General features: G+C 42.7%; 1 protein-coding gene across 1 annotated transcript in view; it reads right to left on the reverse strand.

Moving 5' to 3' along the window:
• Nucleotides 1-26,721, reverse strand: part of anos1b (anosmin 1b) — a 28,888-nt gene extending 2,167 nt beyond the window's left edge. Inside the window, exons 1-10 of the mRNA XM_068743824.1 lie at nucleotides 26,545-26,721; nucleotides 18,221-18,268; nucleotides 11,882-11,944; nucleotides 11,100-11,307; nucleotides 9,986-10,170; nucleotides 8,708-8,837; nucleotides 6,029-6,148; nucleotides 5,569-5,789; nucleotides 1,878-2,016; nucleotides 592-834 (exon numbers count right to left, since the gene is read on the reverse strand). Of these exons, the coding sequence (XP_068599925.1) occupies nucleotides 592-834; nucleotides 1,878-2,016; nucleotides 5,569-5,789; nucleotides 6,029-6,148; nucleotides 8,708-8,837; nucleotides 9,986-10,170; nucleotides 11,100-11,307; nucleotides 11,882-11,944; nucleotides 18,221-18,268; nucleotides 26,545-26,721 (1,534 nt within the window). The remainder of the gene's footprint in view (nucleotides 1-591; nucleotides 835-1,877; nucleotides 2,017-5,568; nucleotides 5,790-6,028; nucleotides 6,149-8,707; nucleotides 8,838-9,985; nucleotides 10,171-11,099; nucleotides 11,308-11,881; nucleotides 11,945-18,220; nucleotides 18,269-26,544) is intronic.
• Nucleotides 26,722-27,168: the final 447 nt, after the last annotated feature.

Raw genomic sequence — 27,168 nt, forward strand, 5'->3', positions numbered from 1 at the left:
AACATCAATCACTATATACAGTACTAATGATATGGCCACTGAAAACACTTGGCTCTTATTGGTTGGATGAGGCCTGACTGTCAGGATCAATGCAGACAGCTGTGATGTGATAGCCCGTGCTAAGTGAAAGCAGCGGGATTCAATTATAAGTCAAGACAAAGCCAAAGCGAGCCTCAGCCGGGAATGCCTGGCTCTCGCACTATTTTTGTGTAGCAGGATAAATAGCTTCTTAGTGAGAACCACAGAAAATTAATTAGAAATGCGTTTGATATTTTCAAGCGCAAAGAGAAGAATTTAGAAAATGCTGTCTGTGGTGAAGCTGCTAGACCTCGCGTGAGGGACAGCTGCAGAGGAAAAGAGGGGAGGAGAGAGAGAGTGCTGTTTTCTCAGATGGATATTGTTTTTAATAATGTCATATCGGTAATCAGCTAAATGTCTCATTCCAGTCTATTTAAAAGCATGTCAGGATTTCAAAACGCTGAGAAAGGAATCAATCAATGTGATGTTTATCTGTAATCCTTTCTTTATTCCTTTCTCTTTTTTCTTCTTGGGGACATTTTCTAGTTGTTCCGTGTTCTGTGATCGGCTCACCGTGGTTAGGCCACTTCCAGAACACCTTGACCTGCATCTGGTCCTCATGGTAATGAGGGGCAGCGACCTCCAGGCGAAGCTTTCCAGGGGTGGCGGCGTCAGGGTTCAGGGAGGATTCGGGGTGAGAGAGAGAGGTGGAATGGGGGTGGTCGGAAGAAGAAGGGGAGGAGGACGAGAGGGAAGGAGAGGAGGGCAGGGACAATGAAGATGAGAAAGAAGGGAGCTCATTGGAGAAGTCTTCACCTTTGGGAGAGGAGAGGAGAGGAAAGTCAAATTTTTTCAATCACATTTTCACAATAACATTAAAGCAAAATGGTTTCATCACCAGCCTGTTGTGTCTTTTGTAAAACAGTAAGCATGAGTTATTTACACATTAATTATGTAAATACTCCTGATTATGTAAAAGTGGCACCATCATAAAAGCACTTCACAAATGACGATGCGTGAAACCTGTTCTACAGCAAATGAGTTATAAATATATTACTTTGTGCTGGGATTACGATTAAATAAAAGACTACCTGACCCTCATTAGCATTAAGAGAAACCACCTTAAAGACTGTCATATAATAAATGCATTATACATTATATATGACAATATGCGCCACATAATATTTTTAGGCATGCGGCTTGATAACAAAGCTGCAGCTGGCTGCAATCCTCTGGCGGGATGACCGACAGGTCACCTATAAATACCTCGGTTGCCTGGACGACCATTAACTTTCCATGGAATATGTGTTTAAATCATGCAGCTGCAGGGAGACAAACTATGCTGAAAGTCAGCAGATACAGCCGCTAAGAACTCATAATAATAATGTATGGTTCTGGTGCTGTCAGTGCACTTCACTGTAGAGACGCTGTAAAGGCATGACGAGTTCACGAAATGATGAAAAATGTGTACCTGCGTGAGGTGGAAGACAAACAGCGACAGTTTATGTTAATTTTGCTGAACTGTGCAACCCTGTGTGTTTATTTCTGCAGTTCTAAACAGTAACATACCTGCTGGAGTATTAGTGGCGCCATAAAGGTTATACATGTCTCAGTAACTTTATATCAGGCTGTATTTGTGCACTTAACTCAATACAAGCAAGCGAGAGCATGATGGTCAGTCATATTAAACTGCAGCTTATTTACTAGAGCCCTTCATAACCACTGCAAAGCATGTTATTAGTTAGATTTTAAAATCCGGTGATGCATTTCAATAATACTTTGTGTCAGACTCATAGAGTAGACACCCAATATTCTTTCACACAAGACAAGACATAGCACCCAGGAAGAAGTGTGTTTACCCGATTGTGTCGTAGTGGTACAAGAAGTTTGAGCTCTGTGGCTTTTCAGCCTCTTCTGGCCCCAGTAGGCCACCGTCTGGACAGATAGGAAGTAGGTTGTAGCAGGAAGCAGACCCTGCAGCCACAGCTCACACTGTGTCTAGAGCAGACGACAGGATGGAAACATCAAGTTTTTTTTATTATATTTTCATGAACAGATCAAAGCTCTCTTATTTGTCCGGCCCATCCACCTGTTAAAACTGATTCAGCTCATTTATACTTTGATATGATGTCATAATCACGTTATATAACCCTCAGCGAGTAATCATTGTTTTGCCTTGCGAGTATTTGAATTGTAATCCATTCTTTATTGAAAGTTAAAACAAGTTAATGCTATGCATTAAGCCTCTGTTGTGCATCTGAGGACAGGAAGTTCATCCTTGAAGGCTGAATCTGAAGCAAAGCAAAAAAAAAAAACAGAGGTCTGTTTGCCTTAGATTTAAACTTCAAGGACAGGAAGTTGTGCTTTGTCCAGTGTCTCCGCACGAAAAAAGTGCCACTATCGGGTCTGAATATACAGATACATAACTGAGGACAGAACCTATGTTCTATCATGATTGTACAGTACATTGAATAACAATGACGCTAGATGAAGGATTGCATGGGACACAATGCACTTATTGTTGCTATGTTATTGTTTTGCTTTGTTACATCATTGCTTTACCATCAAACTAATGTCGCTGCACTGTTTTCATCATATATTATCTTTGGAGAGGGTGACCTTTAACTATCAGGGCTCAGCACGTGAGCATCCAGACAGCTTCACCTGGCTCCACTCACATTTCTATTTCGCTATTTTTTTAAATTTAAACACTGATTATTATCTCCCAGTCTGTCCTGATTCACTTTCACTCGCTAGAACTTTCTTGGAGACAAAATGAAAACCGAATAACCGCTGAACCAGAGTCCACCACGATAGCCAGCGTATGTACTGCCACCGTCTTCATCATCTATACTGCCATCATCATCCTGAGTGTTGTGTTCACTTTGCTTTTTCCATCAAGGCCTGTGATGCATTAGCACACTGCTTGACTGACAGCTCATTATGAGGGTCTTAGTCTGTCTGCCATGATTTGAGCTAGTCGCAACAGAGAGATGCTAGGATGATAGCGAGTCTCTCTCTCTCTCTCTCTCTCTCTCTGTATGTGTGTGGTTCTGTATATGTATACTCTTACAACAGACAAAAGCAAGTTAAAAGCAGTTCCTTGGTGACCTGCAGATGAAATGGGGTTGAAGTATTTCCATCATGCCCAAGATAGACAAAACATATGGCCTGTACAGCTTCGTGTGTGTGTGTGTGTGTGTGTGTGGAGGTGTGTGCATGTGTGTGTGTGAGAAACACAGACACCAAGAGAAGCCTGGATTTTTATTTTGGTGCATAATGTCCGCGGACGTTATAGGTCAGGATTTGATGCATATTTAAAAGCAGCGTTTTTTTCCATGTTTGAAATCTTCCTCTTTTCCTTTTTTTTTTATAATTTAATACTAAGTCCCTCCAGTCCTGCAGGCATTCCTGATTGACATGATGCCTGTTTTATCCACAGTAAGGGAGTGTTTTATGGCGTGTTAATGGAGAGCACTGAGATATTAATATTTTCTATGAAAGCTATTTTGCACAGCGTAAAAATGTTGTTTTGGCTGTCCTGCCTACCTGTTGAGATGCCGCTGCCTCCTCGTGTATCTAGATGCAGCTGCATGTAAGAAACACAAGTTAGGGGGGCCTCATTTAAATTCCAGGCCTTCCAACCAAGCAGAACTGAGGACCAGAAAGCAGATACATGGCTCCACCAGGCTCAGCCTTGGATCAGCATCGCTATTTAGCATAGCTAGGTCCATAAGAATGCACTTGTATTAAAGACTCGCTGTTTGTTTTTTCTTTTCTTTCTTTGTCTCTGCTCTTGAAGTGAACGTTTAAGAGCGAGTTTAACGAGATCAGAGGCAATCAGAGCTGTTGCGTCAAAGGTGTAATATCCGTGCTGTTTACTGTGATTAAACGTAGTTTGGAGTTGCTGACTGGACTCGGAACACCTATAATCATAAAAGTGAAATCAACCCTTCTCACTGGTTTTGCAGCATTAATTATAAAGTTCATCTTGGCAATGCTTCTCTTTATTATCCATCATCCTCTAGGTATGATGCATTTGATCACATGTGGATGGAATCTGTGAGCCACAGCCATCAATCATTATTTCATTTTTTTTTCATTTATTCGTTTATTTAACAGGGACAGCGAACATTAATAAACATTTCTGTAAATGTGCCAGAATTAGCCAAAAGGCTATTTTACATCTGTTGTCCCTGGACATAGATTCCAAGGCCCCCAAATATATACACAGAACATACATTAGAACTCTATCTCTGCACAGATCATCTACTTCACGTCTATGATAGCCGATATGCTCTCTGTCAAAGGGTCCTCGTCCAGCAGTGACTGACAAGTCCCTCTTTTACCTTCCCAGATGCTTCGACTTGAGTTAACACGCTAACCAAATGCACAAAGCCGCTCCTTCGCTGCTTTCAGTCCATCCACATGTATAAGTTGTTGTGTCATTTCACCGCCGTACAGACTGCCTGTTGTCAAAGGGCTCTAACAAAGTTATGTCTCGTGAAGATACTGGTACGTCCGTCTGAGAAACATACGCAAAAAAAAGGCCTGCAGAGATAACGGGAAGGCATTTTCAGGGTGAATATGTCGAAAATAAATTATCTTTAAAAGGTTTCGTCAAGTTTCTGTCATGTAAGCTTCAGATTCAAGAATTTAAGTTTAACAATTATGCAGCAAAGCAGGAGCACTGCTTACATTAGCTTTTTTTTCTTATTGGATTCATCCATATATTTCATATATTACTTCCTTTTTTAATCTCCAGGTAATCATTCAATGTTTGATATAAAGTATGAATATGAAGGACTGTTCAGTATAACACATCACCACTTCCTCGTGTATATTGTGTGTGTTGTTTTCTCTCCACTTGTAGATCAGACATACACAATACACAACACATGATGAGTAATTCTGGTCGAGCACCTCCGCTTTCCATCAAAAGCCGTTTTAGTTTTGTTTGAATGTTGCAGAGACCTTTAAAATAATTGTGGTAATGACAACCAGGATAGCATGAGAAATGCATCCTGCATATGCATTCTCATGTGTGGAAGTGTGTGTGTGTGTGTGTGTGCGTGCGTGCGTGCATGTGTGTTTGGTTTATATTGCATTGGTTTGCAGACCTACTAAAATGTAATTAAAAATACAATTTCTGCATTTAATATGGATCTCATTTTAATTTAAACCAAGAAACGGAGGCGATTGTGTGAAAATAATTTTGCGGTTAAAAAATAGGTTTTATAGGTTCAAGAAATAACTCACCACTTTGCTAAATCCGTTTAGCTTATCAGCTTTCTTTGGGCCATGAATGACTAAAACAAGTTGGCCAAGAAATCAGCAAAGACTCTGCAAACGCTACAGACTTCTGGCCAAGAAAGGCAACAGTCCTGCACATAGCACCCCATAAATCCATAACTTGACATTTTTAAACAGATTCCCATATAAAATACAGTTTTCTAATTAGTGAGGCTTAGAGGCAGTGATGCGCAGGTTGAATCACACAAATCCAATCACACATTTAGTGCTATTGAGATTCTTAAAAGGTTTCCTTACCCCCTGAGTCACTCTGCTGCTGCTCTGCTTTTTACCCTGGTCCGCCATGCGAGAGTGAGAGGGGCGTGTGTGTTTATTGCTGTGCACTTTATGCGCGTGTGCATGCAGTGTGTGTGTGCGTTTGTGCGACGCGTGTGCATGTCGAGACATCCAGGTGACTCTGTAATTGTGGACTGGCAGGTCTCCCTCTCTGGGGGGCTCCCAAGTTAAAAAGACCGCCACTGCGACCCCACTTGCCTTCGACCTATGGAGAGACAGCACCAAGTCAAACAACATAGCATGGGCGTAAACAAATTTATGGTAATAAAGTAGCACGAAAAGAACTTCCTTTCATGTGAAGTTTAGAAGTAAATATGTTTTTGTGCAAAGACCTCTGTGTTACATTCTTTCAGGATTGGGTTTCCTATTTTTTATTTATTTGATGTCAGACAATTTCTGTGATCGTGTAAAGATGCAAAACCCAGCAATCTGTCATCTGTTTTATACCTTTCTAAGAATTGGGTCCTTGGTTGTGAGCCGATCAATTCTATGGTCTGGTTGGTCACTCTGACATTAATTGGAGGTTCTGGAGGAGAGGGGTCTGCAAAGAGAGAGATGGTTAAAAGATGATTTCAAAAGAGGAAATGTTATTCTCATCAAAATAATAGATTTTTAAGAGCGCCTCTTTGCCTTCCCATAAGACAAAAACCTTTTCCATTAAAATATGTCGCTGTATGCTGCCTGCAAAGCCAAACCCAGGGTATAGAAAGTCTTCGGCTATTGGCTATCTTTTGTCCCAGGGGAGAGGAGCCATTAAAACTACTGTAGACTTTATTGGAGATTAATTGGAGCTAATATTGTGATTCCCTCAAAGCAGAGGTCATACACCAGCTTGAGTTCTTCCATAACTTAATTTCAAGGTGCTGCTGTAGGGAAATATAGGAGACACTGGAAAGGATAATTTCCTCTTAGCATTATTCAAGTCGACTAAGTTAATTGGATTTGCAGAATGAAAGGTGAGCGATTCTGGAGAAGCCTGGATCCTCCGTCTTCAGTAGCAGCCATGAAGCGGACCAAAGGCGACCACCGCTAAGTCACCATCTACCTCCAGCAGGAAACCCCCCAGGTCCCTGCTCTTTCAACACTGGATCTGTATCTCATTAGAACCTCAAACCCAAGTCCTGTATTTGATTAAAACTACAAAATGCATCTGATTAGAACTACATCCCCCATTCAGGCCTCCCACAGGCCCCCAGGCAATGCTTCGCCGAACCAGATGCAGAGATCAAAGTTGGGGAAGCATATGCGAAGACCTGGCCTGTTTGTGTGTCCATGTGTGGTTTTTCCTCTGGAATACCAAGTGCGTACTCTCAGTGCCAGCAGTAACTTTCATATGAGAACCAAAACACACATTCTTCTCCTTTTCCTCTCTGTGTATCTCCTTCAATCTGATCATTAGATGAAGACATCAGGATGAGTTTTCAGATCAAGATGTTACCTTGTAATTGTAATCCCTGTGCAACATCTGAATAGAGAAGGAAGAGGGAGTCTATGGTTTAGCAGCGAGTCACCATGGGCCATCTTCCTGATTAGCACACCGCTGACCTCGAGCCCCTGACAAATCAAAACCGCTGAACTGGAAACACAAGACTCTGACTCCGATCAGATGGTATTTTCAATGATGCGGTGTGTCTTTAACCTTTGACCCTGCTCTCTAAATACAAACACATTCAGAAGGTACTCACATTGACACACAGCCACATATTACTTAAAGGGACAGTTTTTAATCAATGTATTATGTAAATTAAATGTTGGATGAGAGGGTGGAAAAAAACGTAACTGCGCATAAAAAGTGAAATGTAAGTAAATATATTTTGTGAGAAAGCTGGTTATGAGCAGGGCAATAAAAACAGGGACATAGTTCACTTGTCTAAAATAACAATTCTGCATATAATTCTGCTGAAAATTCATGAAGGGCTTATTTCCAGCCAAGCAATAACCTAAATAATCCCATGCCGTCCTCTGGCTATAGCCTTATGGGGGAATTAAGCTTCAGCGGAGATACATGTAAGAGGCTATGCATGTGGGACGATCACCAACATAAACTCCCAAATCTGTGACGTGGTCCCGTACATCATGCAGAGCATTTACTCTACATTATACCTAATTTATCTTTAAGGGTTTCTGTATGCATGTCAGATAAGTAATACAATCCTCTATTAGAGCGCAGGAAAATAAACTCCTCTTCCAGACTTGGTCATTAATAAATCCATTTCTTTCAGGATGTGGTGGTTTGTTTTCACTGTCGCTGGGAATACTGAGAATAATCGCTGTTTCCTGATCTCTCCCATATTTCCTTTACATTGTGGGTTTTTTTTTTTTAAACATGACACACAGCTTAATTCCAGCTATATGTATAAAAGACAGACACGAGAGCAACTTCCACTATAAAGCAAGAGCCCTTACAAACATGTAAATGTTTTAAACAGAGTTTATATTCTATGAGGCATATTCTCTATCTGCGGCACCTCTCCATAATAATCTGCCATAAGTGCTCGATCGATAAAGAACATTTTTCCACAGATCTGTCCAACCTGCAGCCATCGTTCACGTACAAACATGCACCAGCTACTCCTGTCAAGGGATTGATATCACTAGTCAATCTTGGCACAACACCAATATGATCAAAATCTGCTAACGATTAGAGCAAAGACCTCCTGCTGTGTGTGTGTGTGTGTGTGTCACTAACCCACTCTATTTATTTCAGTCTGGCACTAAACCAACTGAGCAAATATGAGTACAGTACACCTACGTTTCTGTACAGTATGCGTGAATAGGTGCACGTGCAGCTGTGCTTTTCCTTGGCGTGTTTTATGGACTGCCTGATGGTTTTCCTGCTGCACGTACCTTATCCATCATCTCCGAGTGAAAGAGAGAGAAAGAACAGGGAAGGACAGGAAAGGAAATGTTCCTGATTTTTCCTCACAGAGGTATAATATCTCTCGTGAAAATGACACAGACTGAATAGTCTGAGCTTTTTCGCCATTGCTCGAGTAAGAATATCAAAAGTGCAACAGAAACCATCGCTCTCCCTGGGTCTGCTCTGCGGGTCGCTTTTTAAAGGCAGCGAGGGGGCGTGTTTAGACAGTGTTTGCATTACCTTTGCTGGAGATGTAGTGTTTGCTGGGTGTTGTGAAGCCTCTGCTGCCGTGACTGTTGATGGCCGCTACTCTGAACTGGTACCAGCGCTGAGGCCTCAGATCCGACAGGACCAGGTCTTCAGACAGGGTCTAATTGTAGAGCAAATTATTGAAGGGCAGAAAAACTGTTTTAGTTCAAGAATCTAACAGGTGCAAGAGAAAATGGGATGTGACTTTGTCCAGTCCAGAAACATGTCAGACTTACACAAGTACAGATTGAACATACTCGGTGTAACTTAGAGCTTTAGAGGTGCTGGATGATGTTTTACTGGGTTTGTCCTTCTCGTTCCAGTCGCTCTGCTAAGATTGGCTAACTATCTGCAAGTGATAGCTTCACATTTAGTGTGCAAGATTGAAATATCTCATTTCACTCTTTCTTACCAAGCAAATATGGACATTTCCCAGCATGCAAAACGATTTGTTTGACATGATTTTAAGTTTTCATCTAAATCACTGTTGTCATGAATGAAAATTCCATATCGTTCCAGACCCGCTTTCATATCTCAAAATATTTTAACATATCATATTTCCAAAACATGAGATGAAGTCCTGTTTATTATTACAGATATGCAGTAAGTACAATTTACCGAGCTGTTATAATAGAGACATTAAACAACTGAACTAAAAAAAAAGATTCAATTGTGTTGTCTCCCTGACGGTGCAAATGTAATCACCGCTGAAAATCTACTCATCTACAATCACGCACATATTCAGACACGGGCTGCTATCTATTTAAGTCCATAATGAGCATTCAGTCATTCAGAGTCAGCCGGTGGAATGACTGTGGCTGCCTGTGGTTCCTTTTTAAGCTCTGCTTATTTACCTAACCTCACACAGGCACAGACGCATCGATGTACAGTACGCGCACGCACTCACACACGCACACAGGCAAACGGTTTACCCTGGCAGAGTGGGAGACTAAATGGGGTGGAGAGGTTTAGACAGCGAGGCAGCAGACGGATGAGGTGGAAACAGACTCTAACATCCATCCCCATAGCTGAGAAGTTTCATCATTCGAGGCAAATTGAGAGTTATGATGTAAAGATATGTTTAAAAACTTGGCGGCGTCACGCTGTTAAAGGCGCAGGGAACCGGCTGCGTAGCTTCAGTTACTCATGGGATATGAGCTTCTGCTAATATCCACCAGTAACATGGAGAAGTAATAGAAATAGTAGATGATGTAAAAAAATCTTCAACAATGTCCGGAGATGAGAGCAGCTGTTGGATTCTGGAGTTACCATGGCAACAGTAGTCCACGGCGAGGATTCATCTTCACTAGGATGAATCCCAACATTCCAGCGGGACTGGACCACGTAAACAACTGGTTCCACGCTGACATTGAACTTGGACACCCACGCCACCTTCACACGACCTTCTGAATCCTCCACGAAGCTCATCTCCCTGCGAGGCTTCAGAGGAACACCTGGAAGCCAAGAAAGAGCTTCATTTCAAATGAATTTAAAGATGTCAGTCACTGATTGTGTGATTTATGGTCGTATTTTATGATGGGCAGATTTTAAGGATGTACATTTTCATTTCTACAAAAGATTGCGGTGCTGTGTAAAAGATAAACAACAAAACAGAATGCAATGATTTGCAAACAAACTATGCTGGCCAGCATTGTCTTTATGTGGTTTTCCCACAAACACATGTTTGCCATCGTATTTTTCACAAAGTGGTTAAATTGCTCCATCCTTCTTTTCCGGTTACCATTTTCAGTGAAAAGAAAATTCCTTTTGCATTTTTGAAAGGTTTTGTTTTCGATAGGATCCCCAACCTATAATCATCAAAGTGCTGTGAAAGTTTTTTCAAGAACAAACCTATAGTTCAGGATAATCCCATTTACCACTTTTTAAATAATAACACTCATGTAAAATTAAATTTCTGAAGTTAAAACAGAAGGTTGAAAGCGTTCATATTCAGAAAGTGAGATGTTACACATTATAACACAATACCAACATATTTTTCTTTGCCTATACATTAATCCACACATTTATAGTGTATTTTGTTTGTGTTAAATTATTTCTGTCTTCAGCAGACAGGCCTCTGAGGCAGTTTGTGCGCCACACAAACTTGAGCTGGAGCTTTAAACCGCAGCTATGCCATATGAGGCCTCTGATGCAGTCAAGCGCGCAGAAAATAAGGATATCTAATACGTCAAATTATATTTTACTTATCTGGAAGACCTTTTGATCCAAAGCAATTTACAATAAGTACATCTAAACACTACGGGAACAAAATATTTGATGAGCATCCAGCTATTCCAAGCGTTTCCATTAGTGTACACACTTCTTATAATACAGGTCATAAGATATGAAGAAGTCCCAGTGAGCTCCCGGAATCTGCTTTTACCTTTATAAAGATTAGCTGGGGCTTGACAGGTGTGTCCACAGCTGTTGGAGCAGCATTTCCTGGAGGAGGGGCAGTCGTGATCTGACAAGCAGCTCTCCACACAGGCTGCAGCGAACCCAGTGGCTCGCTGAGGAGGAGGGCAGTCACCCTGACGGGCCGACCTCAGGGAGGCCAGAAACTCCCTGCTGGTCACACACTCCGTCTGCTTCTGAGTTTGAGAACAGCGAAGGAAACGTTAATGCTAGAGTTGACATGAAACGGAAATAATACGTAGCGTATAAGCACACGTTTGAGGACAGAAAAACACACCGCCGCGGTGGAGGTGCTTCCTTTGGTAAACTCCTGACTTTGAAGGCAGCCTTTAAGAGCTGGTCTGAAAGGATGTATGTGTGTGTGTGCATGGCTGCGGATCGGCAAAATGTAAATACAAGCAGTGACTAATGGTCCTGTATTACCCTGTGTTCATAAGCAGCCAGCCAGTCAGCCATTCAGCCTGTAACATGCTTCAGCTACTGTGATGAAAAACTAATCTTAAGACCACAGTAACAGGAATTACAAATAATAATTTAGGGCTACACACACAATACACACACATGAGTGATGTGCACTCTCTAATGTAGGCCTGGGCATTCAAAAGCTCACAGATGTGTTATTCATAACACACCTTCCACAAACACACACAGAAATGCTCATTTGTGGCAAGAGTGGCACTGCCACCGAGGGTGTTGCAACTTAAACACACACACACACACACACACACACACACTCTCTTTCTGTCTTACCTCACAGGACTTTGGCGAAAGCACCCTCCTGGTTTCCCACAGATCTTTACACGGCTGGAGACACTACAAACAAAGAAATAGAAATAAACCAAATGTGAGGCTTTAGCCGCGAGATAAAGCGAGGGGTTTTCCACACGTGTTGAATCATATATGATAAAATTTCTCAGACATTTTACAGACAAAGCTAGAAAATAATCAATCGAGAAAACAGAGGAACGAGCAGCACACCAGATGTTTCGATTGCGTGTCAGTCATGCAGATGGACAAATGTGATATACGGGATGCAGCCATTCTGTTGGCTGAACATTTGAATCCAAGGGTTATTAAGACTCGGATAATCAGAACCATTTGTGTCACATCGCAAACTTTTTACAGACAGCTTTAAATATCTTGTGGACAGAAGAAACAATTTGAGAGACACGTCACTTGAAGTTATTTCCCCCCCTTTTCTCCCCAGAATGCTAATTAAGCAGTCTGGGAATGAGTAGGGAGATAATGCAAGACACACACACACAGACACACACACACACACAAACACACACACAAACCATATTATTGTAACCAGATCTTGTGTCATGTGTTTCTTCAGCTCTCAAGGGTCTCTTCATCCAACCACGTGCTGCTCAGGTTGTCAAACTCTCCACAAAAACACCTCACACACACACACACACACACCCACACACACAATTCATCTTGTATCCAAACCCAGCCCACTCAGCTCCCCCCCTCCTCCGTCGCTACCACTTTGATCCGTTACAGCCATGGTAAATGTTTCATTCCTCTACTCATTCTCAGCTCTCCCCCGTTTCTGTCTTCCCCTCCCCTCCTTTTTTTGTAAACTTCCGTTCTTTTTTGGATTCCGTCTTCACACAATCGCCCTTCTTTTTCTGCTCCATGATTTCTCATCTGTCTTCCTCTGCCTCCTTCTGTTCATCATCACCAACGTTAAATAAGCACATTTACTGGAGTACATTCCGTTTTACTCATCAACAAACTGTACTATTCAACCATATTTAACAGGAACAAGCTCTACATTTTACTCCACCTTTATTTGACCTTGATGGTTTGGGACCAGAACAGAAGAGTGATTTTTGAACAGATTAATGTTTAAAATATTTTATCCTTAGTTAAATACACAATCTTGCCTGAACTAATTTGTTAAGCAAAAATTTAACAGGTAATAGCATTGTATTCGTTTTAAGAAATTCCCAAAAGTCAGTATTGATTCTGATTTCCCTCACATTTTCAGTGAGGAGCGTGACTCAAAAACCATACCATAAAACGTGACTAACACACCAACCATATGGAAGGGTGTTTCCTTTCACTATTCTGACATTTTTATTTGACAAAAATTATTCGGTTTGGACCGTGGTGCGTCCATCTGGACCGTAACTTTAATCCTCTTTCATACCTTCAACAAATGCCTTAAACACACGCTTTGCATGTTAGAATCTTTCACAGTTTTTTGTATTTTTGCGTTTCCATGACAACAGATTGAAACAATTCTCAAGAAGTACATGATTCCACTTTTTTATCAGCATGATTTATATATTCATTTTTGATACACCGTCAGAAGGAAACATTGGGAGCCGAGGCTAATGGCTTTAAGCCGAAAACACTTTTGGCATGTTCGGCGCACGCACCTTACACTCTCAGGTATCACTTAGATGTTGTAAATCACGGAAAAGTAGATCCACTGTATTTGCGCAAGAGGAACTGAGAGAAGAGCGGACACTTTTGGCCTTGAAGCCGACATGATGAGTTATGTGTGTGAGAGAGAGCGGTAGATGCAGCAGAGGTCATACATGTTACTGTTTAACACGCCAACACAGCAACAAGAGCACGCAGATTAATGGCCATGTCTGTATATGGGCACAGTCTGAAAAGGAGCTGCTCTGATACCTGTATAATAATTAATCACACACACACAGACACACAGACATAAACCCTGTTTCTCAGCCCTCCACTGGCCTCCCCTGCTGTTTTATGGCCTCACCTGCCACGATAGAGGGATGACAGCCACACTCAGCAAGAGGGAGGAGAGGAAATGGGAGAGGGAGGGGAGGAGAGATGTGGTTTCAGAGTGGATAGTGGTGGTGGTTGTGGGGTGGGGGGGTTAAAAGTAGTGAGTATCCGTTGAAAAAAGAAAGGAGATGAAAGACAAATAGTGAAACAGGTCCAGAGAAGAGGTGGAGAGAGAGAGAGACACACAAAAAAAGACAGCAACAGACCAGATGTGCTCACGCTCCAGCAGTGCAGCTATTTGTGCTAATTTTTAAGTATATATATTTTTATCCTCCACTAAAGGCACCATTAATGTGCTTTCAATCCAAAGTTAAACTAAAAAAAACTCATAGGAGCTTTTTGTTTTTGTAAGATTTGCTACTAGCTACTTTCTTGTTGTAAAAGACAAAAATGAAAACAATCAGAATGAGTCAGGGGGCAGATTTGAAAACCTTGCATGTTCCCACTATTGTGCGGCAAAGCATGAGTTGGCAATCCTGAATATACTTTCAGATTTATGACAAAAGTAAATGCAAGACGTCCAAACCAGACATTGGCTGGAATGGAAATAGATGTGGGGGGGGGGGGGGGAATAATTAGCAGGGTTTTCCAAATGGAGTGATAATAAGCAAAATACTTTTTAATTGTCGATACTCGTTCCAGCATTTGCCTTTCCCATTATTTCCTTTAAATTAAAACACTGTGGGTGCTCATTTAATTTCAAACGGATCCATCCATCCAACCAACCGCGTAGCACCCTGGAACCATGAGATGAGTTCACTTTGCGGTGCATTGTTTATGCAGCATATTATTCATCAATCGTGAAGAACATCTCAGTTGAAGGACGATCGATTCAAAGGAAGGCAGCGCGGGTTCGGGGGGCTCGTAGTTCTTACATACAGCGTGACGTAAAATCCGCTAAACCTTGGCGGGCAGATCTCATCCAGCCACGCGTCTCGCTCAACGACTCTTTGACAAATGGTCGGGGTTGGGTGAGATATGGAATTGCCCGCCATGCGGCGACCTGCTTCACCTCCTGCCCCGGGGCCCTCGACCCGCACGGCTATTCCAAAGGTAATTCAAACCCCTTATGAGCAGGTTGTGAAGCGTGATGAAGAGAGGATGTTGAGAGCTCCTTTGTTCTGCATCATCTGTTTGTTAGCGGGCACCCCGCTGACTCACACGCACCTGGTAGACATTACTACGTCTACTCCGCTTGTGTCTCTGAGAGAGAAGAGGAAAGAGATAAAAGAACATGGAGATGGGCAGATGGAGAAATTGAGGGGTGGAGTTCAATGTTAGCGAACTCCCATGTGTGTCTCCATGAGCGAGAGTCCACTGACACAAGCCATATGTGTGGAGGCAACATGTGTGTGTGTGTGCGTGTCCACAATGGAGACCCCAAGGCCTGACGGAACAAAGGCCCCAATGCATCACCACAATCGATAAGACCACGCTTGCCTTTACCTTGTTGACCCCGGAGCATTTTTAATCCTTTTTAAAAATGCATTTACAGCCAGTCTTCACGTATAAATGATTGCATCTTATCCATCGGAACCAAAAGTTGAAGAATGAAGAATGTATAATTTGGAGGACTTTACAGTCCACGCTCAGCACTAAAAAAACCATTCAGTTCCGATATGCACTTATAAAATCCACAAACACACTCTAAGGCTGACAATGATTAAAGAAAATTGAATGGCATTTCTTCAGTTTCATGCAAACTGCTTGCGAAATAACTACAATCCTTGAAAGCTTTCATAAAAAAACAGATGACAAGCCAGTGCACTTAGTGTGTGTGTGTGTGTGTGTGTGTGTGTGTGGACATGTGTCGCACATGTTCAAACTCACTGAGGACAACCTAGTTCAGCGCCGTTTCAAGTCTGGCTAAGGACCTAAATACCAGTCCTCAAATTGTTCTGTAAAAGTCTCTGTCAAAAATCGCTCAGTATGTTATATTGCCAAAAATGTTTTACGAGATCTTGCAGTGGAATGCAGGCTGAGATTAAGTCACAATTTTGTGACATTTGCTCTAAAATTGGCTTTAGAAACACAAGAAAAATGTACTTCCCAGCTGAGGACCAGTGGGCTGACATCTTCCTCCCCTCTGACTCACGTTCTCTTCTTGTTTCAGCAATACCATCTGGGTAGAGTAGTCTTAAGTAGACGACACTTAATAATCATAAAATACTGAGAGCTGTGGCTACTGTTCGTATCTCTAAACGCAAGGTTTCCAAAGAAGTACTGCGTTAAACACAGCAGCTTCCCCCACAGCTGTCGTCACCAAATTCATACCAATGTAGCCCGAGCATGGGAGCAGGAATTTATTGGAGTATTAAATTAAATTCCCATTCATCCAACAGGTGTTTAGATTTTTCATAGGAACCACAGAGATCTATGATCACATGACCAGGATCATAGAAGCAGATCCCCCCATATTCATTAAGATACATCTTCTGGGAACCTAAATATCTCCCACTTATCCCATTAACAAGTCATTATTTTGGATTCATTTTGCTGGATAACTGCTCGGGACAGGATATGTGCTTTTCCGTTCTAATTTAATTTTCTTGGCCCGCTAGTGTGACTCTCCCAAACTGGGCTGCTGCCACTTTAAACACACTGTAAAATGGGAAGAATTAACAACTTTTGTAATTCAAACAAGCAAGAAGAGACGCTGTGTGAGCGTCTTAACAGTGTCCGGCTGTCTGCTGATTTCAATGACAGCAGGAATAGAAACAAAGGGAGGGAGAGGAGGAAAGAAAGAGCAGATACAAGTTGGAGCAAGGTCAAAGGAGCTGTGCGTGTTTGTGTTTTTGTGCTGGAGGTGCTGAAGGGGTGTTGCGTAAAGATGAGAGGTGATTTCTGGTGTTTGCTCAGTGTGGTATTCCCTGAAAAAGTCTATGGGTGGGAGTTTCAGGGAGCATGAGCTTGGATGTTGATATTAACCCCGGCTGACCTCAGGACTGCACATGACGTTATCAGTGTGGGGGGGAGGGGGGGGGGAGAAAGTTCTCCCTCTCATGCGTGTGTTCTAAAATGTGCCACTGCTTCCAAAGGCATTCTCCTACAAGAACTGAGCATCAACTGTGTTCATGCACAGGCCCAGTGATTTGAAACAGCAGATGAGGTTTGGAGGATGAAATTATTATTTTTTTAAAACTCCTCCTGCTGCATTTGCATGTTTTGTGTCTGTTTGTGACGTCTAGATTTAGAGCGCAGTGAGACATCCGTCCTGCTCCCGTTTAACGTCTCTGCTCCAAAACAGGAAGCAGCGAGACGTTTTTATTATTCATAGGTGCATTTTTACTTGCTTGAAATTGTCACTTTCACACTTTTTGTTTCACTAATCTGTCTCTCATCTCTAGAAAAAAATAAAACGTTTACTCTCAACTCTGCAGGGATCGTCCCGTTTGCCACACAACGGCAACAAGATGGGACTTTTGCAGAGTTTTAAACAGAAATTATTGGACAAAATCTTCAGTGACGGTAAATTCAGAAACTCACGGTGATTAAATTATTTAAAGCACATTTGTCCTAATAGATACTGCGCTACGCCGTTAATTTTCACTCAGGATGATTCTTTGTGTTCATTTTACTTGTTGATGAATGAAATAAAGTTCTGATAATAATACTCTTATGGTGTCATCACTACGCCGCCAACGCTGCAGTATCGTCTATATTTTAAATATGCCATAAAATTATAAACGTATTAAATTACATACTTTCTGTGGCTCTTGTCGTGGTAAGAGCCAGACTAGGTTGGAATTTAGGGATCCCTCCATCTGAAAAAGCATTTGTTACCAGAATGGACAGACTGGCAGCTTAAAAATACCACACGATCAAACAGCGAATTAACACGCACGCCCACACACACAAATGCACGCACACATGTACAGGGAGACCTCCTGGCAGGTGGTGTTAAGTGAATAAACAGGGCATCATTTTTAGGGATGTAAGGGAGGACTTTTTTTTGTGACTAAAATCACAACGTCTGCTATTACAGCAGCTGCGTGGTGGCCAGAATGATTCCATCCACAAGGAAGCAAATGACAGATTTCCTTTCCTTTTTACCCCTCAGGTCAGGGATGAAGAGGGCTTTGTTCACCACCAGACAATTACAATAAGACTCAACACTTTTTTAGCCTTTGAGTAATGTCTTTGATCGGGGAGACCTGGCCAAGAAAAGCTCATTACCACAGTCGTTTAGGTTCACTAACTTTAAAGTGTACCGGCATCTTGTTCCGAGAGCTAGGTGCAATAAAACCTTCAGTTTTTATAATGATTCTAAGTGAAGCAGTAAAATGTTGTGTGTGTGTGTGTGTGTGTGCTTACCTGCACACAGCGTCTGTGGTTTTCACACCATACAAGAGCCTGGTCGCTCTGGAGGAGACAGAGAGGATGAGGATTAAAACGAGAAAGGAGCGCGAAATAAACGTCCACAGACAAACCCTGTGTTTGACGAGTCCTGCCAACATCTGACTCATCCATGCGAGACCGCTCCCGGTCACAGCACCAGAAAGTAAAGCAGCGTTAATAAAAGGTCACAGACCAAACTGCATGACCATTTAAGCTCGGCATGCCGACACACACACACACACACACACACACACACCTTTCTGTTATTTACATAATTATCCTCAGGGTGCAAAATGACTTAATACACTGTGTGTGTGGTTACGGAACCAGACAGGCATCTCACTCAGTGAGATGGTTGTGTGTGTGTGTGTTTCCATGTGTGTATGTGTGAATCAAGTGAGTCAAGACTGCACCGGAAAACACGGCTGCCATGACCGGCGTGACAGAGGAAGGCGTCATCGTTTCACCGCAGGGACAGCAGGACTAACCCCCACCGGTCCTTAAATCACCTCCACTCGGAGGTGGAGGTGATTTGTCAAAAATGAAACGCTTCATAGAAACTCGAAGTCAGCCATGCTTTGAACGGAATGCACAAAGACCCACAACGTGTTTTTAGCAGTAACACAAAGTAGCTGTTGACACCTGAAGTACATGAGAGATATTTTGTCACTATTATTACTATTCTTATATTATTACTTTTTACATTTATCATTTTTAGTGTTGAATAATCTATTGGTTGCATTTGATTAATCTTAAAATTGGTCATGCTATAAAAAATTCAACCAACAAATATGTTTGATTTACAAACATTTTAACATTTGAGAACCTGGAAATAAATAGGTTTTAGAAAATGAAAAAAGCAACAACACCAAAACACTATGTAAATCTTTTGGATCATTTTACATTAATTGTTTAAATATAGGCTGAATATCCCATCAGCTGTTTTAAATTTGCATTGGGAAGAGATGGTGGGACAAAACGTGCTGACATTCCCTCTGGAATGCTTTGTCATTGTCGGCACAATCATGATGCCATCCTTCAACATCAAAACAACTATTAGAATACTGGTGTGTGTGTGTGTGTGTGTGTGTGTGTCTGTGATTGTGTGTGAGTGCATGGCATAAGCTCTTGTAATGACTCCTAAAGCCTCTTCTGTGTGTGCTGTATTTAGACTGAAGCAAGCACTTCACACACACACACACACACACACACACACAGCTTTCGGTGACTTGTGCTTCTGGTATAATGAGGGTTACGGGGTTAGGGTTGGGGTAACAGTGCAGAGGTTAAAGGTCAGAGATTAAGGGTTAAGGGCTTGCATGGTACAGAAGATGCTAAATTGACAAAAAAAACAGGTTACTTTTTTTTTTACTGTAACTAGAACAGCCGAGGGTTTTAACCAAAGTGAGGGTGCGATTAATGATGTGATGTTTGTGCACTTTTAAAGAAAGAAAGGAAGGGCTTCCACTTGAACATTTTGTAAATCTCCCAAACTGACAGATCATCAGTCACGGCGGCCTTGTGCAGAAACCGGCCACTGAGCATACGTGTGAAGATTGCAGAGATTTCCAAGTTCTCCGTGACATTTGTTTGCCTTATTCCTTTCGTAATCTCACTCCTGGCCACGTCCACGGCTACAGCTGCTTACTGTTGCCTCAGCTGTGCAGATGTTGGCGGCAGTTTTTCCACAGAGGAGAAGCGAGAGGTACCACCAAAATCAGGATCGAGTTCTGAACAAAGGCCACAAATCATTTGCTCGGTCAACCACAAAATTTGCTCTGATATTATTTTTGGGCGTCATATGAGTGACTTTCTCTCTGTCTTTGTGAGTGTTTCAAAGTGAGTATTGATGGGGTGGGCGTCCTTGTCTTCATGTTAATCTATAGGAGCTGTAAAAAGAGCTCATGTTGGGCTACTGCTTAACCAGCTTTCCATGATGAGTAATGATTAAATCTCTGATGAATATATTAGCGACAGCTCTGTGGGGAAGGATGGATGGAAAGAGGAACAGATGAGAGTATAAACAGAGGGATGGCTGTCATGGTACCGCGGCAGAGCCAGAAACACCTGCCTCCACCACACCATTTTTCTCCCTCCTGTCTTCATGGCACTTTCCGACCACACAAATGTAACGCTGCCCAGGTGGGACGGATCGTGAATCATAAATTACAAATTCCCCCGTGGACACGACCCAACTAGAGCAGCGTAACTCACGCAAAAAAGGTTTTCTCTCTAACATGCCGTTTATTTCCTTATTTATTTACAAGCTGTCGCTCCTGGGATTCTAGTGGATGGCAAATACGTGGACTCTCTTTTCTGCATTTCAAAGTTCCTACATAAATTCACTTATGGGAAAATAAAGTTGTCATCCATGTTGCATTTTATTCACACAGTGTTTAGGATGTCGACTCACCATGCAGACAGTTCACGTTTTCCTCCCATAATTAATAATCCAAAGAATCTTTGCTTTTTTTTAACATTTAATGAATTTTTAGGGGCAAAAAACAAATGTTGAGGATTGTTGAGATTGAACACAATTCTTCTTTAAGTTTGTAGTGTAGCCACAGACTTAGTCATGCTCTAACTTTTTTTTATGCATCCTGCGAAGTTCTTACCACTCACCAAAATGTGTCGCATTAATCGTGGGCTTAAAATGGCACCGACTCTATTTTCCTCCCTCGAAATCAAACTAGATGCAATCTTTTGATAATACTTAGCGACCACCTGCCATTCAGAAAGATAATATAACAATATTATCACAGAGGACGACGGCATCATTTCATTACGAGAGTGTGAGTGCGTTGTTCATGTGCATCGAAATTAAACGGTGAAAGCAACAAGGTTCAAAGTTAAACAGGTTCCACCCTCGGACCCTCTTTCAGAAAAGGATTGTGATGTTCAGTGCACGCCTGCAGTATCCTTGAGGATGGAATGATTTACTGCTTTTATTGCATTGCCTCCTCGTACAAAGTTGCAGCATGCAAAAAAAAAAAATCTTCTCAAGATGATGAATTGATGTTTCTGAATTCACTGCTGCGTTTTAATCTCGTCTGTTTCTGTGGCAAGTAGACAATTGTTTCTTACTCTTTAAAAAATGTAGTTCCTGACTGCAGAACAAAAATCATTCAGTGTGTTTATTTAAATATTCCCGTACGTCTTCTTTCTAAATGAGCTCATTTTCCAAATTCATTATGCCGCTCTGGTGATATGAATCGAAATGGGTTTGAACGTTAATCATATCCACATTAATCATAATCAAATTCACTTTGCAGTCCTAAATATTTCTTAAACTTCTCAAAATATATCATTATGTTCCCAATTTACAGTATCCAAGGTACCCAGTCAAAAATATTTGGGTTTTGGCAGCACTGCTCTCTTCTGTTCTGATCCTACAAGCTATAACTTAAGGTGGGTCAAGCATTCGTCTTTAGGCAAAATCACCAAACACTCGTCTGTCTTACTTTGAGCTATAGAACAGCAGGAAGAGGAGCTGAATACACAGACACACACACATTTCCTCTTCTTCCTCCTGCAGCAGATCGTCCAGATTGACCTCCTTCGGCCATTCAATCCTTCTGTTGTACCCTCCAACCCCCCCTCTCTCTCCACATTGCAGCCAACCACTGTAAAAATGAACAGAGATCAGTAGAAATGATAGCGATGACACAGAGGACAGCGCAGCAGCCAGCTAAACATCTGCAGATTTTCACTGAGGAGATATAAAGCTGCAGCCCCCCTGCCGGCCTCACATCTTCATCCCCCCCATCTTCATCTTTTTCACTCTCTCTCTCTCTTTCTGACTTCCTTGCCAGAACATCCTCCTTTTTCCTGCCGCTACTACTCAGCCCCTCAGAAACACACATGCATGGACGCATTGACGACCGAGAAGACACAGAACCCGGATTCCAAAGTCGAATTTCATGGGACATATTTGGCATCGAAGCCAATCAAAGCAATTCAGAGCGGTGTGCCGCACAGCTGTTAAACAGTGGTCAAAATAGCGTTTTGTAGGGTCTCAAAGCAAGCGCGTGTCTGTCTGTGGCAAAACAGCTGCACATGTTAAAGTCAGAGAGAGGAAGGGAGGACTGGATGAAGGGGGACGGAATTTAAGGAGCAGAGGGAGGAAAACAACAGACGTAATAGACGGAAATAATAAATACTAATTAGCAGGAACAGGGTGGAAAATGGCGAGGACTCGTTGTGAAACATGTCAACAGACCACTTGAGCTTTAGGGTTGTTTCATCACATAAATACAATGCAAATAAAATTGTATGTGATTTGATATTTCTTTTTAAACCTCAGAACGTATGTAAAAGAACCTAAAACCCTTTGGATCCGGCACCAAACAGACCCTTACAAAATTGCTCACAAGATACATTTCAAAAATTTTATTTCAACCCATTTTATGATGTATAACTCTGGATAAAAATGTAGAAAAATCAGATTTCATTTTAATGATGGATGTGGACAGGGCTGGATTTCAGAAACAGTAAAAACACAGGATGTTAAACTTTTGTTCCTACCCTGGGATCCGCGAGAGAAATGTGTCTGAGCCTGAGACACCAGAGACCGTTTAGAGAGAGAGTGAGGAAGACTCACACTAAAGGACTTCCACATGGCTCTGTGGATTGCTGAGTGCACAGTAATCATTGTTGTGGAATAAAAACATGATATTTTTGGATGAAACAGCAGGAGAAGAAAGGACACACACGGGAATATGTGCACAATCAAACACGCACACAGCTGCACACATCCTTTAGTGTTTGAAAGAGAGTGCGATATAAATCACACATCTGCCAAATGCAGCGATAAAAAGTGTGTGTCTGTCTGTGTGTGTGTGTGTGTGTGTGCGCTGGGATCAGTGTGGTGCGGTGAGGTGCAGTAGAAAGTCTATTTAGCACGAGGCATTAACGTTGATAATCATACCCAGATGACCAGTGTGTGCGTGTGTGTGTGTGTGTGTGTGTGTGTGTGTGTGAGTGCATCATGACTAACTTCCACTCAACAGACTCTAACCTTTCACCAAAAAAGCCCATGTTGAGGTCTGAGCATTCCCGACAGAAGCCCCTAATTAGTATTGCGTGTGCTCGTCTGTGACTTTCCGAGCAAGTGTTTCACCATCGGCGATCGTGGCGCCCCACATCCTGTTAACAACAAGCATCGCGACACACTGGACCCGGTTCTGATCCGGTTCAGATCCTGCAGCAGCAATAATGGAATTCTATAAGCTAAGGAAATATTCAACAAATGAACATGTCAAAGAAGGAGAAGTTCAGTATTTTTGGGAAGTAAACCTTCATGTCTTCCAATGTTTGTTTTTGAGTAAATGAAAACATGTAAATGCAATTTAGCGCTAACCTTGTTGTTGAAGCCAGGCTATCTGTGTCCACTTGTCCCCGGGGTTTGAGCTAAGCTAAGCGAGTTCCCGCTGTGATTTACTGTCTTGGTATCTCTTGTCCTGGCTTCAGGTGAGACGACACCGCCACAGTTTTATCACCGAACGGCCCTGTTTCTGCCGATCGAATGACAGAGCTGTCACAAAGCTGCGGAAAGAGATGGAGCTTTTATCTCTGCGGTGAATCAATCGAGCCTTTGTCTCCCCGCCCGGCTCCCTGCTTACCTGCCTGCCTGCAGGTCAGCCTGCTTTTTAGCCTCTATATCGGTCCTCCAGGTTGTCTGTCTTCTATGTCTATGTCACACCTGTCTGTGCTCACTCAGGCCTCTTTCCATCCCTCCTGCCCGTCTTTGTGCTTGACTGCGTCCACCCACCTGTGTCTATCCCCCCCCCCCACCGTCTGTCTCTGCAACCCGACCTGCCCGTTGTCTCCGGCCTATTTCAGAGCATGACTGGTTGGCTGACCGACCTTTGGGTTGATTAGAGTCACCTACCGCAGAGCAGCTGGGACACACACATGCACGCGCGCACGCGCATCAACTTTGAATGCACAGGCAGCTCATTCAGCCTCGCACTGGCCGGCAGCCCTGGCTCGAGCTGCTCGCCGTCCATTCATCGGCACCACAGACCCGTGAGTGTTTAATACATGCAGTCAAATGGGATCTACTAGGAACGTGCAAAAGGATCCAGTCCTGCAGACCAGACTGCAGTTGTTTCGTTATTTCTTTTAGGAGTTTACAGGAAGAATTTGGGCATATGACAACATACCAGCATATATATGCTCAGTTTCTCTCACACACACACACACACAAAGGCTACAATTACACTATTACACCATAGAAGGGAAAGTAGTGGAAAATCCAGAGAAGCGGCAGAAGAAGAGGTGTAAATAGAAAAGCAGTGACTCAAAATTCTAGTGGCTACACAGCAGCCACACACACATATTGAGAAAGAGCCAAAAACACAGGGTTCAACCATATGAACCCACAGGAAGCAACGTGTGTGTGTGTGTGTGTGTGTGGGTGTGTCTGTGTCTGAGTGTGGTGACAGCATAGGATGAGTGCAGCTCTGTTGGTCCTGTTATATTTACTGGAGATGTTATCAGGAGGGTTTTGGGTTTTTTTGTTCTTAGAATGCATGAATGGTCTAACACACAGTTAGCCCCCCCCCCCCCCCCCCCACCGGCTGTTAATCACTCCGCTGCTCGGTCCTATAATAAATATGAGCGATGTTGTTTCCTAGGATGTGGCGGAGAGAAAACTTGTTTTCTTGTTTGCTTAAATGCTTAGAAACCTTTAGGTCTGGCACAATACAAAGGTTTTCAGTGGCTCGTCGTATTCTTAAATGTTCTCCTTTTTTTTCTCCTTTCCTGCAAATCACTAATAATATGAAAGTGTTTTTTTTTACTCTTCATGAAGTCCATTCAGAAGACTTTGAGTTTGCACTGTTTCGCATCTGTACCCATACCTTTACCAAACTGGGAACCAGTGCGTTTTTGCACACCTCCAAATCTATACCTCAATCTCTCAAATCTGCATTATGGTTCCCATCTGGATCAAATCATCTATGATGGTGGAAATCATGCGTTATCCTGAGACTGTATTTCTCGTTTTGATTGGCCTATCATTTTTTAAGATATCGGAAAAATCTCACACTGTGTTGGAGGAAATGAGTCCAGAAGCCACATTCATTCCTGCGTCCGCTTCAAAACTGAATCAACAAACTTCTTGGACCTACACAGTTTCACAAAACTCTGTTGACGACCTTCAACCTTCAGGATATGTTGGTGGACAAACAAAAACGCAAACAAACATGGGTTATTCATTACATAACCTTCTCCTTCTTCTCTTGGTGGAGCTGCACGTAAGTCTGGTCTGCCGTTTGCCGCACAACAATCTCATTTCCATCTTTGTTCTTTGATGTTCAACATCTGACTACTGCACGCCACTTTATAAAATTAAAACCAAACGCTCCCTTCCTCCTACCTCCATTCCAGAAGCCCCTTTACACACACACACACACACACACACAGTCATCCAAAGGCCACCTTCTTTCCCCAATGTGCAGGTGCCGAGATTCTTTTCTAGATGGATGAAGACCAGACCAAACCTTTGCTATTATACGTGAACAAATGCAACCCCTCACACACACACACACACACACTTTCCTCCACACACCTCAGAGCCACTGTGGCTAAACTTGTTGGTTAATGACTTTCCCACCCACTACACAGCATGCACATGTTGAAGCCGTTAACGATAAGTGGCTTTTCGTATTTGGTAACGTCCTAATGTCCCCGTTAATCTCACATTCCTCACTACAAAGGCTGCAGAACATGGCCCAGCGATTTCTCTGAGATGAGTCATTTTGATCGACTATTGTAAGCCAGGAGCCAAACTTTAATCCAGGGTACCTTTGGCCCTCTGAGTGACATGGGCGCAACTCCAGTTTGAAAGCATCCTGATGAAAAGCATGTTGGGAATAATTCACTGTTTCAGGCCAGATCACACAGTGTCCTTTGATTAATTGCCCGGGCAGTAAGTGCTTCACTGTGCTTCTTCCTGCTCTCGTGCACAACAAAACTTCTTAACCAATCTCAAAGCATTGCACAACACAGCATTTAGAGGTCATTATTATTTGTAACGTCCTAAAAAGGAAAGGATGGGCAAGCTTTATTAAAATGTTTTAATGATCGCTGCATAGTTGGAGCGGCTGCATGCTCCTGCAGCAGGCAACAGTTCATTACATATGTGAATGGTAAAGAGGATTAAAGATGGAGCTGCTCACAAATAATAACAGAAAGGAATTATTGGCCTTTTTATGATGTTTTTAAATAAAGTTGGGATTTTACGCGTCATTCAGATGCGTTAAGACTCTTTTCGGGAACAAAGTGACCGTCGGTACCTGGAGGTGTCTGAAGGCGGCGGCGAGCTGCGTCATGTGCAGAGTGAGGCACCTGGACGTGCATCTGGCGCTGTTGGTTTTCTCCTCCACATCCTCCTGCTCCGGTGAACTCCTGCGGGCGCGCGTCAGCGCCAACGCCGCGCACAGGAGCACCAGACTGGCCCGACAAGCTGCCATTAAGAGAAGCATGAAGGGAATTCAACGGCAGACTTTTCTTTGACTCCTCCGGCTCGTTTTTTTTTGTCTTCTTCTTTCAGTTCGGGATGGAAAGTGTCCGAGCGTCGCTCCTGTGTGCGCGCCGGCGGGGAGGGACGCGGCTGTACCCTCCCCGCGGAGCGGACACTCCCACCACCGGTACAAGTGGGGCCACGTGGAGTAACGGTCTGAATCCCCGTACTGTCGTCATCTTCAACCTCACTACCTGATACGTTCTCCTTCGTCACCATTATTACCTGTCGACCACGCCCATCACCTGCGCACGTGCAGCTTTCATTATGATGTCGTCCCCGTTTGATCTCGCATCATCGTCATTACCTTCGTCCACTTTCTCGTCGTCATCACTTTTCATGTATATTTGATCTGAAATAGTCATCATCTTCATCCTCCTGCCCGACAGCATCCTCT

The sequence above is a fragment of the Brachionichthys hirsutus genome, chromosome 9 (assembly GCF_040956055.1).
Source record: "Brachionichthys hirsutus isolate HB-005 chromosome 9, CSIRO-AGI_Bhir_v1, whole genome shotgun sequence".
Taxonomy (NCBI): Eukaryota; Metazoa; Chordata; class Actinopteri; order Lophiiformes; family Brachionichthyidae; genus Brachionichthys; species Brachionichthys hirsutus.